Consider the following 13,868-nt stretch of genomic DNA (forward strand, 5'->3'; position numbering starts at 1 on the left):
TGAATGAGAAAAGCAGCAGAAGGAACTGATGTGGGAAAGGGAGGCACTCAGGGAGGGGCCATGCTCAGTCACTAGCTCCCTCCCCCGGCAGCGCCCCAGTCTAGCTTGTCCCTGAGGCAAGATCCCAGGAGAGAAGAAATACAAGCACTGCCTTGGGGTAGGACCTGGCATCTCTTCCCTGGTTCCTGCTGCCAGTGCCACCCTCCTCGGCCCATCAGCGTGAGCGGAAGCCCTCACCAGTCCCTGCTCTCGCCCTCTGCCTCTCGAGGCACCTCACCACCACCTCTCCTGTGCTCTGGGGCAGCGGGCCAGGAAGGACCATGGCTTGGGGGAGGGGGAGAGGGAGGTTTTCTGAGAGGCCTCAGGAGAGGACTCAAGCGAAATATTCTTTGTTATTTTTCAGAGTGGAAGTACAGAAAAACCAGCCAGGGCCAGAGGACCCCTTGATCAGCACATACTAAACCCTCCCTGTGGGAGGCAGAGCACGGGGTGATGGTGGGGGTGGGGTAGGGGTGGGAGTGTCCCAGCCCCAGGACAGCCCAGTGGTTCTGCTGTCCTCCCAGCAGGATGATCCACAGCCTTCTCCAGGGTGTCTCCGGTGAAAGGACCGGAAGTGGGCCTCCTGCCTCCTCACGGGCTCCATGGCAGAATCTGCCCTGCTACGTACGGGTGGGTTCGGGGCTGCGGTGCCAACCAACCAGCCAGGCGAGGGGCTGCCTACCAGTGCCTGGGACAACCTTAGCACGCAGGACCCCTGGCAGTGCCAGACTTGGGCCCCACGGAGCCTCCTAGGCTTTCCTGCCATACGGCAAGCAGCTGGCAGAAGGCCCCAGAGGGGGCAGTGCTCATGTCCCCCTGCTCCCTGCAGTCTGGCCCCCGTACTCACCAGCATCCCTTTGGCACCTTTTCCCACCATGGTGGCAGTGGGTTTCGGGCTCTGGAGTCCCAGGCCGCAATCACAGGTTCTGCTTCTAGCACCTTTCAGGCCACAGACCTCAAGAGCTGTGGAGAGAGCACAGAGTGAGGACTGAGCCATGCAGGCAGGGCCAGGGCAGGGCCTGTGTGGCCCTCAGGGCTCTAGAGCAGGTAGTACAGGGCCCAGACCACAAGCTGGCAGGCCTCCCTTCCCTCCGACCCTGGCCACCCCTCGCCAGGCGCTGTTCATCTTGCTCCTTTCTCGATGACCCTGGATCAGCTCCTCCCTAGCTCTTCTCCCGACCCTTCCCCTGCGTCCCTTCGTCTCCAGGCTTCTTGTCCCAAGGGGCAAAAGTCTATTTTTGACTCTCCAGATGCCCAATTCTATAAAAGACAAAAGAACAGAAAACTGGACAGGGTCCAATTCTTTCATCGTCTGTGGACGGCTTCAACCTTTTCCCCGAAGAGGGGTCAGCTTGGATCAGCACACTCAGCAGCCAGAACGGCCTTTCCTCAGCCTGATGCCACTCAGCTTGGGCTCCGGGGCGGCTGGGCTTGTTGTTATGTCACTAACTTGGACCATAAGCTCTGGGGACATCAAACATGCCATGTGCGGGCATGCTTCCCTGCCCTTGTGCAGGCTGTCTCGTCTGCAACACCTTCCCCCCTGTTCACCAGGTGAAATTCTTCAACTCCTTTAGGGCCATGCATAAACATCACCTCTTCTCTGTAGCCTTTCCCTCAACCAAAATAAACAAATTGCTTCCTGCTTTCTGTCTTGTGCAGACATCTACTAGTGTCCTTATCAACTCAGACTAATTTACTTTTAAGTCTCTCAGCCGTGAATCAGTGAGTTGCCTGAGGGCTTGGGACTGTGCTTCATTTACCCCTCCGTGTCCAGCACTTAGCACAGTGCTGGGCTTGCGGGAAGTGTGGGTTGAATGGAAGGGAAATGGGTAAGGCCCAGGCACTGGAATGATGGTCCAAGTCAGCCAAGATCTTGTAGGAAGCATCTGAGAGGCAATGTGGGGCTGGAAGGGCAGCAGACAGAAGGAAGGAGCAGACAAGGACCATGCAGGTGTACACAGGTTTAATGTTGGCTGCAGATGATAGAGGGCAGGTTTGGACAGGCCATGGGAGAGGAATCCACCTGAGGATTCCACAGGAGATGAATCAACCTCCAGGGAGACTCAAAGAATCCTCTCACAGGACGAAAATCCTGGGTCAGATGGATAAGGACAGTCAACCACCACTGGGCCTGGTCCCAGGAAGGGCCGGGCTCTGTCTCTGGAGCCTCCCCTCCCCTCCCCTCCCAGGGAGCAGGCTGTATCCAAAGACTGTTCTGTGCCTTTCTGCCTCACCTGCAATGACCTGTCAAGGGCCACCTCTCACCCACAGGCCCAGGAAGTCTCTGGGAGGCTAAAAGAGACCGGGGGAAATTATGCAAATCAGCCTTGGCTCCTTTAAGCCTTGGCCCTGGCCACTAGGTCTCCCGCATAGCCTGCGGCAAGTGTGGATGTAACTTATCACCATTTTCCTTTTGTGAGTCAACCAGACTGGCCTCTCTGACTCCTCCTCAAGAGGTCTCTGCTCGTGACTGGTCTTTTGGGGGCAGTCAGGGGGTTGGGGGGTGGTGTACTCCCTTAAGATCATACCCTTGTCCTCCTCTCTCACCGCACCCTTCCCTCCAAGCTGTAAGTTCTCGATTTGCCTTCCCCAAGGCTGCTCCTCTTCAGCCAACAAATAATGACAGTGATGACAGTTATAATAGCAGATGGCACTAAGAACCAGCTTATGGATTGGGAATTATGCCTTGTGGTCAGGTGAGTAAATTGGGAACACTCCTGGAATTTAGGCTGCAGAATGCCCTCACCCAGAGCACTGGTTGCAAATGCCGCCCATGTCCTCGGGGTGCTTACAGAAGAGTGGTGGTTGCTCTAGGAGGAGTTGGGTGAAAAGCTTTGCTGCCTCTCCACCTCTGCCACTTATGTTAAATGGTCCCATGCACCCAATTCAAAAGAACCAACTGAATGCTCATGACATGCCAGGCCTTCTTCCAGACGTTGGAGACCCACAGTACCCAGGCACCATGGGACCTATCCCTAACCCAGCGGTTCTCAACCTGTGGGTCGCGACCCCTTTGGGGGTCGAACGACCCTTTCACAGGGGTTGCCGAAGACCATCGGAAAACACATATATAATTACGTATTGTTTTTGTGATTCATCACTCTGCTTTAATTATGTTCAATTTGTAACAATGAATTTGGGGGTCGCCACAACATGAGGAACTGTATTAAAGGGTCGCGGCATTAGGAAGGTTGAGAACCACTGCAGGGCCTCACCCATATAGGGGCCGCCATTGACAAGCAGTGGGTCTGAAGGTCAGCATACAGTGAAGAGCTTGGCTCTGGGATATGGGACCCCTGGGCTGGCATTCTGGCTCTGCCATTCAGTAGGTATGTGGCTGCAAGCAAGTTACTGAACCCCTCGAGCCCAGTATTCTCTACTTGGAAGATAGTGCCAATAATCCTTGATAAATTCTGAAGTTTCTGCTTCTTCATTTTTTACTTGACTGCAAGTCCTTCACATTTTCCTCCCCTCCAACCCATAAATATTCCCACAGCCCCAAAGCTCTGATTTTCTCCAATAGTTCTCCACGGCCAACAGGATATGGCCCAAACTGTTTATCAGTCATTTGAGGCTGGCCACAATTCAATTCATTTATTCCACAAATATTTATTTCAGGCTTGCTCTGGGCCAGACCTGTGCTTGCACCAAGAACTCATGGGTCTCTGCCTTCCTGCAGCTTACAGGACAGGGGGAATGAGTGAACCTGGTGTCTCAAATGTATATAATTAAAGACTGAGGTAAAGGGTGTGAAGGAGAAAGTCCTTAAAGCAGAGGGTCCTGACCTGTCTGAGAGTACAGAAGGCTTCCCCGAGGAAATGATATTTGAGAGTCAGAAGGAGTTAATTAGGCAAAGTGGCAATAATGAGGAAAGGAAGAGGAAGAAATATTTAAGCAAATGAACTGACATAGGAAAGATGCTGACGCTGGGGCTCAGATAGCCAGGGAGAAAGTGGCCAAACATGAAGGGGACAGAGGAGCAAGGTCAGGGCCATTGGGGCCTGGATTTTAGTCTTTATCCTGAGGGCAATGGCAGCTATTCTGGGCTTTAAAGCAGAGTTGTAATTGTAGAGGAGCGATTGGTGGAATATGCATTTTCAAAACATCTCCATAGATACAGCGTGGAGAAAGGACTGGTGAGAAGAGAGAATGGAACAGAAAAAATCAATTAGGAATAGGCCAGGCCAGAGATGAGGTCTTGGGTAGGAAAGTGATGCTGAGGTGGGGAAAGGTATACAGATTTGAGAAGAATATAGATGACATTGGTAGGAATGAGTGATGAATTGGATATTGGGAGTGAGGGATAAGGAAGGGCCTTTGGTTTTTGCTGGTGCAACAGGAAAAAGCCAATGCCAGTCCCAGAGACAGGAATACTGCAGTTTTGGAGTAGGGAGAGAATGGGCTGGGTGGGACAAAATGGGTTTGAGCTGCCTGTGAGCTACGCAATGGTGCATGGTGAGAGGGCGGTCACAGGACCTGGCACCCTTTAGTCTCATTGCTCTGTCTTTCCTCTCCCCCAGACAGGATTGCCAGGCCAGTCAATTTTAAGGGTCCATCTGGGCCAAGCCCTGGAGTCCTCCTTGGGGAATTAAGAGTCAGGCTCTTTCCCTGCTTTCAAGGACCTCACCATTTAAAAGAGGAGGAAGCATAATCCCCATTCACTATGATGAAGGGAGCGGAGGGGCTGTGGGAGCAGGGAAGGGCCCTTGGTTCTGCCTTGAGCCCAGGTTGGTTCTCCACGGCCACCTGCGGCCATGTGGGACTGTCCCTCATTCCCAGAGGGTTCTTGCCGCCATGCCTTTGCTCAGGTGCTTCCCTCTTCCTTGAGCACCTTTGTCTCCATTTCCATCTGTATACGTCCGATCCATTTTCAAAACCTGTCCCAATGCCACTATCTTCAAAGAGCCCTTTTTTCTCCTCCCATTGCAGTCAACCTGTCCGCTGTACCGCCAAAGCACACTGTGTACATCTGATTAACACTCTCGTCACACACAGTGTAGCAGCACAGTTACTTGTGTCCAAACCTGGCGCCCCGCCAGCGGGAGAGATCTTCCAGGGCAGGGCTGCGGCTCTTGTGTCCCCAGGGCTGGGCACAGCGGTCCCGCCGCAGTCGCAGTGAAGGCCAAGGAAGGGGGCGTTTTCTCTGCAGTCCTTGTAAACATTTGGGCATGCTCAGTGTCGCCGATTAGTCCCTTCCTAGAACCATCCCCTCACCCACTACTCCACAACCTTCTGATGGTCCCTCACTTTGGGAGGCTTTAACATTTCAGGTCCTTCTCTCCTCCACTCCTTGCCCCCCTCCCCGCGACCCCGATCTTTATTTAGCTGCCACGGCAGCATCCGGCTTGTTTCAGCAAAGAAATAGACCCAGGCTTTGTGCGGGAGCTGTCAGAGAGCCGGGGATGTGGCTCCTTTAAGAGAGACCAACGAGAGGGCGTGGCCTGCGGAGAGCAGGCCAAAAGTAGGCGCGGCTCCTTTAAGAAGCGGCCCGCAGACTGCCAGGAGGCCCCGGCCGGCAGGCTGGGGCGCGGTCGCTTTTGGGGCTGCGGCACCACCCGGAGCGCCCCGGTTCCTCGAAGCGGGGTGCGCCCGCTGTAATCGGGATTGTGAGGTGGGAAGGGGGTTACATCAGCCACCACGTGTGGGCCTCTCCGCTGGTGAGGAGGCGGCGGTCCCGCCCCCGCCCCCGCCGTGGAAAAGTACCGCGGCGCGCAGGTACCCGCCCCCTTCCCCGCCCCCGGCCGACTCCCGCCCGGCCCGGCCTTCTGGGCAAGCCCCCTCCCGTCGGGCCCCGGCCCCGGCGGGTTCTCCCTCTGGCCTTGGCTTCGGGGTGCGGGGCGCCGCTTGGGGGTGGCGCCCCGGGCTGCTAGGCCCCTGCCCTCACCTGTGGCCGCCCGCGCCCGCCCTGTAAGCGCCCAGAATGAAGGTTGGGCTGGGAGGGCGCAGATTCTTCCCGGGGTAGCAGCCCCCAAAGAACTCTTCGGCCCTAGTCCCTTTCCAAAGCCACGGCCGGGAGTCGCGGACAAAGAGCCGGGAGCGCCGGACTCCTCGGCGCGGCTTCCCGGGGCCGGCGAGCCCCCGGGACCCCGCACGGGTCGGGAGGTGGGCGGGTAGATAGGGAGCCCAGCCGGCTGGAGCGGCCAGATAGGCAGCCAGGGTGGCGGCAGGGCGAAGCGATGGGGCCGGAGCTGCAGGCGGGGCGCAGGCACGGCCTGCGGGTTCCGGGCCCCCACGGACCCCCGGCGCGCAGACCCAGCGGCGCCCAGACGGACCGTGACTCGCTCTGGTTCCGGTGCTACCCGCACAGCCTGGCGCCGGCAGCCCCCGACAGAGCGGGCGTCCGCACGCAGTGCCCCCACTCCGGGATCGCCCCCCGAAACACACACCCCGCCTTTCCTGCCGGCTTCAGCTCCTTGGTGACAGCGAGACACCCAGACGCGCGCACCTACCCCGACCTTAGCGGCGAGACGTACATCCCCGCGCGTGCACCCACACTCTTACCCACAGATGCCTGCAAGCATGCTCGATCCCCCCCCCCCCAACCACCACACACACCCCCACACCCCCCCACCCCGACACACACACACGCCGCACGCACACTGGTCCTGGGGCTCAATCCCGAGGAGCCACCAGACACCCAGATCGATGGCTGGGCAGATGAGGCGCGCGCCGCAGCGCCCCCTTCCCCCAGCCCCTTACCATGCTGCAGCCCCCTGCCCAGCGTGCTGGGTCCGCACCGCGCTGCGCCCAGGTGGCTTTCTTAAAGGGAAAGTTGCATCAGCCTCGGAGGCTGAGTGCCGCCCCGAGTCCGCCCGCCCCGCTGCGCTGCTCCCGGCTCCTCCAGAGCTTGTTGTGTTTTGGTTTCGGGGAGGCGGGGGCCAAGACTTTGGTGAAAGTTTAGAGACTGAGAAGGCTTGGGAGACCTAGCCAAGTCCCTCCCCTCCCAGAACAGCTCTCCTGGCTGCCCAACCCCCCCGCATCCCCACCCCTCCTGGCCGACTTCTCAGGCTCCTCCTCCCAGGGAATAAAATTACAAGTCACTCCAGCTTTCAGATGATTGATCCCCTCTCACCCCTGGGAGTGGGCTCCACAAAGGAGCCCCCTGCTCCGTCCCTGCCTCTCTTCCCTCCAGCTGGGGCCCTGGAAGGAAGCAGACGTCGTCCCCTTCGGGCGAGGCTGGAATGAAGCCAGAAGACCTGGACCACTTCGGGGGCTGGGGCGCCAGTTAGCCTGCCAGGTCCCCCGGCCTTCTGCGCCTGCGTTGCCCCTAGAGAGGAGTCTGAGCAGATTCCATTCCCTTTGGAACAGCGCCGCTAGGGATGTGGGCACAGCTGGGTGAAGGCCTTGGTCCTGCTCCTCAGAGCTGGAGCTCTAGAGGTAATCCTTTCTCCAGGGACCCTCCTTTGAGCACTGGGTTGGTCAACCCTACTCTGGCCATTGTGCTACAGGGCTGCAGACACGAACCTGGGCCTCCTCTTCTCTCCCCGGGGAGACAGACCAGGGTTCCAATACCAGCTGAAGGAGACTTTGCCAAAAGGAGGTTTGGCGAGCCTCAGTTTCCTCCCGGAGAAATGGAGGGGATACGCTAAGGTAATGATACTTGTATGGGAGACACGTTGCTCCAGGCTCTTCTGGGAGCGATGTTTGGCAGTGGTGGAAAGGGGCTCCACATTTGCTTACCCTGTGAGAGCCACCAGCTTTCAGGGAGAAGGGCCAGTAAGGACTGGCTGTCAGAACAGTCCTTGATCTCCCAGCCTTACCTGAGTACTTCTTCACTGTTGTCTGTCCAGGAAACGGGTTTTCTTTGTTCCCTGGGGACAATCAACCTCTAAACAGCGGAGGCACACATGCCACACTTGTACAAGATCAATTGACGGGTGAGAGTCCACTTTATTAACTTACAATCAGAGGCACTGAGCAAGATAGCTGGAATCAAGCACAGGCACTTCCTGCTGGCGGGACTCTCAGCCATAGACAGGTACTCCACAGACCTTCCCCAGGGCCCTGCCATCTCAGAACTTACAACCTAGTCAGGTTGGAGACTTGATCAGATCCAAGAAGACAGGCAGGTCTCATCAGCAAGATTTTCATTTTTACTTTCTGCCACACCTAGCAGGTATAGGATGTTTAGGATTTATATCCTATGAATGAATTGTAGGTGTCTTGTGTGTGCATGTGTGTGTGCGCACACGCACGCGGGTGCGCCTCTAACTGAGCAGTCGGTGGTGTCTGTGGATTTGTGTAGGTGTGTCTGTGTGGAAGAGCGACTGTGTGTGCACTGCCGCAGCTCTGTGTAGTGGTGTGTGTGTGCCCACCTTTGGGGACTGGGCAGATCTGATCCAAGCCCTTCTTGCCTCTCCTGCCAGGACATACTAGTACAGTGATGGTGAACCTTTTGAGCTCGGCGTGTCAGCATTTTGAAAAACCCTAACTTAACTCTGGTGCCATGGCACATGTAGAAATTGTTTGATATTTGCAACATAGTATAAAAAAGATTTATATTTTTGATATTTATTTTATATATTTAAATGCCATTTAACAAAGAAAAATCAACCAAAAAAATGAGTTCGCGGGTCACCTCTGACACGCGTGTCATAGGTTCACCATCACTGTTAGTACATTCTGCTTCTGGTCTCTCCCTCCCACCTGAGGCTTGTCAAAAAAGGGCCACCACACAGGGAAGGCAGGAAAGAGGCTGTTGGAAGAGGACCCCCAAGTAGTGGAGTGGGGACAAGGAAGAAAGTGAGAGGAGGGGGCCATGGCTTCCTTTCCCAAGACTGGGGGTGGAGGAGTGAGAAGAGACCACTGTGTCCGTGAAGGTTCTTAAAATTGTCATGGCCCAGGGAAAGTGGGGCTTTCCCACCTCAGACATGGAGGCACCATACAAGGGAGGCAGAAGCGGTGTTCAGGTACTCGGAGCCCCTCAGGCCTGCCTGGGGGTGGGGTGCTCAGGATTCAGCCTTCTGAGGCCCTACCAGGAAGAGAGGAAGACCATGGGGAGACAGCCTAGTTCCTTAGACCATGGGTGGGGGAAAGAGAAGATTTCCCCTGGGATGTTTGGGGAAGTTAGAGATATTGCCCAAGGGGTTTTTTTTAGACAAACAGATGACATAACAGAAAGTATATTTGTATACATCTAGAAAGATTGATAAATGTGTACATTGTGCCCATCCTGATCCAGATAGGGTTTCAGGAAACCGCACAGTGAGTTGAATCCTGAGAAGCTTGTGAGAAAAGATTCTAGTTTGAAAAGCTGTTTTCATGAGACAGGGACTAGAGCAGCTGTTTTTTTCCAACCAGAGAGAGGCCCCAAGGGAGGCAGGTCTGGGCTGAGCCCAGGTCAGAGCTGGGATGACCTTCATCCTTTAGATGTGGGCAATTGACTCACAGGATGGGAAGGGTGTGTGAACAGAGCAGGGGGGATCAGGCCTGAGAACAGACAGGAGGACTACCGGGGGTCAGATATCTGGCCTGCCCTCTGCCGGGGCAGGGCAGCAAGAGAAAAGGCAGCTGGCTGGGCCCCACCCACTGTGGGCTGAGGCGTGTCTCAGGAACCTCCAGTTATAGTGCTATTTCCTTGGAAGACTGCGCCCAGCATCAGATCCCCAGTGCTGGCTGGTTTCCTTACTTGTCATCAGCCTGCAGGATCAAGGCCCCTGTTGGGACTCACAGAATCAGTGAAGGTGTGTGTCTGGTAGAAACAGGGATAAGGCCAGACGGGGGCCACTTCTGGAGGGCACTGTAGGAGCTGGCAGCATTGACACCTTGGTGGAGGGGTGCTGAGGGACCCTGTTGAGAGTTGGGGAAGGTGGACATAGCCTGTCCTGACCAGTGGTCTCTACCTCCTAGGAGCCCCAGCAGCTAGAAAACACGATTGTCAGTGGCCTGTCTGGGCTCTGCCATCAGGTTCTTCCTCCCTTGAACTTGGAGCAAACGCAGTGATCAGTGCCTGGCACCTTCCCTCCTCTGTCCCAAGGCAGAGGAGCAAGTTAGATTGGTTCTAGATCCAAGAGCTGTCTGTCTCCAGGGCTCCATGTGCCCCTCAGGACACTCTGTTGTACTTTCTCTGGCCCTGACCCATCGGGCCAGCACGAACCAATCACGGGGCTCAGAGCAGAGCTCCAGGCTGGACCTCAGTGGCTGCAAGTAAATTAGGCATACAGGTTGGGAACACTGACTTTGGCCCTCCCTGGGGTGGGACGGCAGCACTGATGTCCAGAGCATTTAGCTCCCAGGCACCTTAAACACCTTAGAGCTCCCAAAGTCCAGAATTCCCAAATGTCAAGGGTGTCAAAGCTCCCCACACTGTAGAAAACCCCCAACTCAGAGTTCCCAATACCCAGAACCTCCAGTGCCCACACCCAGGGGGCCTAATGGCCAGAGCCCAACATCTAGACAACTCAATGTTCTTTTAAAAATATATATAGCGGAGAGAGAAACCAAGATGGCGGCATAGGTAAACACCAGAGATTGCTGCCTCGCACAACCACTTCAAAAATACAACTAAAAGACGGAACGGACATCATCCAGAACCACAGGAAAGCTGGCTGAGTGGAATTTCTACAACTAGAAGGAAAGAGAAAAGCATACCGAGACTCAGAGGAGGCGCAGTGCGGAAGGAAAATACAAAGGTGCGGAGGTGCATGCGGAGAGGGCTGGCGGCTGAGGACACGGTTGTCTTTTTCAATCAGGAGGGAGTCTCAGGCTCTGAGCTCCAGTTCCAGGTGAGTCTCTGGGGACCCAGACTCATACGGGAGAAATGGGACTGTCTGGCATCGGTCGGAACTCAAGGGCAGCTTTCTCTCGGAGGCACTCTCGGCGATTGCCAGGACCTCTGAAGGCAGGTCTAAGAGCAGCCATACTGCTCGCTCTGCCAGCCCTGTGGATCCCCTGGGACCCGCCCCGCCCAAGCCCTGCACAGAGGCTTTTGCATATGAAAGGCCCGGCCCTTTGTAATCTGAAAATAACTTAACAAACTGCAGCTGCCCCAGAGCCCCAGGGCAACTTGCATTGCTTTACATCTGGCTTCTACTGGGTAGCCACAGGCAGAGGCTGGATTAGCACCTCCTTAGATCCAAGAGCCAGTGTACCCAGTGGTCAGAGTGGGACTATCCAATTAAAACTCCTCAGATCTACAAGAGACACACTCAGGGAGCAGACTCAGTGAGCACCAAAGCCCCACTGAAGCAAGTCTTGCCCCATAAGGGTGTCTTCAGCACAGAAGTTCCCCCACTGTAGACACAGCTGATTCTCACAGCCAATTGGCCTGGAGGTCAAATCCTCCCAGTTTTACCTACAACAATCAAGGCTTAACTACAACAAGACTGTGCACAAAGCCCACAAGGGGGTGCACCAAGAGTGTCTACCTCAGGTAATTGGGACACTTAGCACAGAAAGCCACTCTATCGACACAGCGAAGCATAAAAAATGCCGAGACAAAGAAACAGGACACAAATGACAGAAATGGAGGAAAGCAAACTATTGGATATAGAGTTCAAAACCACACTTTTTAGGTTTTTCAAGAATTTTCTAGAAACTGCCGATAAATGTAATGAGATCCTCAAGAAATCTAGTGAGACCCTCGATGTTGTGATAAAGGACCAACTAGAAATTAAGCATACACTGACTGAAATAAAGAATATTATACAGACTCCCAACAGCAGACCAGAGGATCGCAAGAATTAAGTCAAAGATTTGAAATACGAAGAAGCAAAAAACACCCAACCAGAAAAGCAAAATGAAAGAAGAATCCAAAAATACGAAGATAGTGTAAGGAGCCTCTGGGACAGCTTCAAGCGTACCAACATCCGAATTATAGGGGTGCCAGAAGAAGAGAGAGAGCAAGATATTGAAAACCTATTTGAAGAAATAATGACATAAAACTTCCCCTACCTGGTGAAGGAAATAGACTTCCAAGTCCAGGAAGTGCATAGAACCCCAAACAAAAGGAATCCAAAGAGGACCACACCAAGACACATCATAATTAAAATGCAAAGAGCAAAAGACAAAGAGAGAATCCTAAAAGCAGCAAGAGAAAGACAGTCAGTTACCTACAAGGGAGTACCCATACGACTGTCAGCTGATTTCTCAACAGAAACTTTGCAGGCCAGAAGGGAGTGGCAAGAAATACTCAAAGTGATGAATACCAAGAACCTACAACCAAGATTACTTTATCCAGCAAAGGTATCATTCAGAATAGAAGGTCAGATAAAGAGCTTCACGGATAAGGAAAAGCTAAAGGAGTTCATCACCACCAAACCAGTATTATATGAAATGCTGAAAGGTATCCTTTAAGAAGAGGAAGAAGAAGAAAAAGGTAAAGATACAAATTATGAACAACAAATACACATCTATCAACAAGTGAATCTAAAAATCAAGTGAATAAATTATCTGATGGACAGAATAAACTGCTGAATATAATAGAATCAGGGACATAGAAAGGGAATGGACTGACTATTCTTGGGGGGGGGAAGGGGTGTGGGGGTGCGGGAAGAGATTGGACAATAATCGTGCTCCTATGGATGAGGACAGTGGGTGGGGAGTGAGGGCGGAGGGTGGGGTGGGAACTGGGTGTAGGGGAGTTATGGGGGGGAAAAAGAGGAACCAATGTAATAATCTGAACAATAAAGATTTAATTAAAATAAATATATATATAGCCGAAACCGGTTTGGCTCAGTGGATAGAACGTCAGCCTGAGGACTGAAAGGTCCCAGGTTCGATTCCAGTCAAGGGCATGTACCTTGGTTGCAGGCACATCCCCAGTAGGAGGTGTGCAGGAGGCAGCTGATGGATGTTTCTCTCTCATCGATGTTTCTAGCTCTCTATCTCTCTCCTTTCCTCTCTGTACAAAACCAATAAAATAAAAAAATCCTATCTAATAAAAGACAAAAAGGTTAATTAACGGTACCTCCACTACGCTTCCCATGGGCTAATCAGCGAGATATGCAAATTAACTGCCAACAAAGATGGCGACCGGCAGCCACGCAGCTGAAGTGAGCAGGAGGCTTGCTTGCTCCAGTGATGGAGGAAGCCAAGGTTCCCCACCTTTCGTGGCCCGGCTCAGAGCCCGAAAGCAACAATGTTTCAATTATAGAAGCTAAACCAGGGGTCCTCAAACTTTTTAAACAGGGGGCCAGTTCACTGTCCCTCAGACCGTTGGAGGGCCGGACTATAGTTTAAAAAACACACAACTATGAACAAATTCCTATGCACACTGCACATATCTTATTTTGAAGTAAAAAAACAAAACGGGAACAAATACAATATTTGTATTTGCATGTGGCCTGCGGGCCATAGTTTGAGGACCCCTGAGCTAAACTAACCCCAGATACCTGCTTTCAGCCAGCTGTGGCCTCAGAGCTGGGGTGAGCAGGATGGCAACAAAGTTTCAATTATAGAAGCCAAACAAACCCCAGAATAAAAAAGAAAAAAAAAGAAAAAAAGGAGAGGCTGGGAGCTTCAGTCGCTGGCCAGCCTGAAAACGGCCCTCAGCCCCTCACCCAGACTGGCCAGGCACCCCAGTGGGGACCCCCACCCTACAGAGGGTGTGGCCTGCCTGAAAACAGCCATCAGCCCCTCATCCAGGCTGGCCAGGCACCCCAGTGGCGACCCCCACCCTGAAGGGGGTGTGACCAGCTGCAAACAGCCATCAGCCCCTCACCCAGGCTGGCCAGGCACCCAAGCGGGACCCCCACCCTGATCCGGGACACCCTTCAGGGCAAACCAGCTGGTCCCCACCTGTGCATAAGGCCTCTATCCTATATAGTAAAAGGGTAATATGCAAACTGACCCTAACAGCAGAAAGACTGGGAATGACTGGTCACTAT

General features: G+C 53.8%; 1 protein-coding gene and 1 long non-coding RNA gene across 5 annotated transcripts in view; one reads left to right on the forward strand and one right to left on the reverse strand.

The window, feature by feature from the left end:
* The window catches only part of SLC6A9 (solute carrier family 6 member 9), a 34,619-nt gene extending 27,692 nt beyond the window's left edge, over positions 1-6,927 (reverse strand). For 2 of the 4 annotated variants that reach the window (XM_059689879.1, XM_059689877.1), the window contains exons 1-2: positions 6,742-6,923; positions 887-1,002 (exon numbers count right to left, since the gene is read on the reverse strand). Coding sequence is in view for 3 of the 4 variants with exons in the window: in XM_059689877.1 (XP_059545860.1) it covers positions 887-916 (30 nt within the window). In the remaining variant the exon portion in view is untranslated. Of the gene's footprint in view, positions 1-886; positions 1,003-5,066; positions 5,194-6,741 lie in introns of all 4 variants that reach the window. The other 2 variants (XM_059689875.1, XM_059689878.1) reach the window with 2 other exon arrangements.
* LOC132231195 (uncharacterized) overlaps positions 1-13,868 on the forward strand; it is a 75,126-nt gene that overhangs the window by 19,177 nt on the left and 42,081 nt on the right. The window lies entirely within an intron of this gene.

Source organism: Myotis daubentonii, chromosome 3 (assembly GCF_963259705.1).
Source record: "Myotis daubentonii chromosome 3, mMyoDau2.1, whole genome shotgun sequence".
In the NCBI taxonomy this organism is placed as follows: Eukaryota; Metazoa; Chordata; class Mammalia; order Chiroptera; family Vespertilionidae; genus Myotis; species Myotis daubentonii.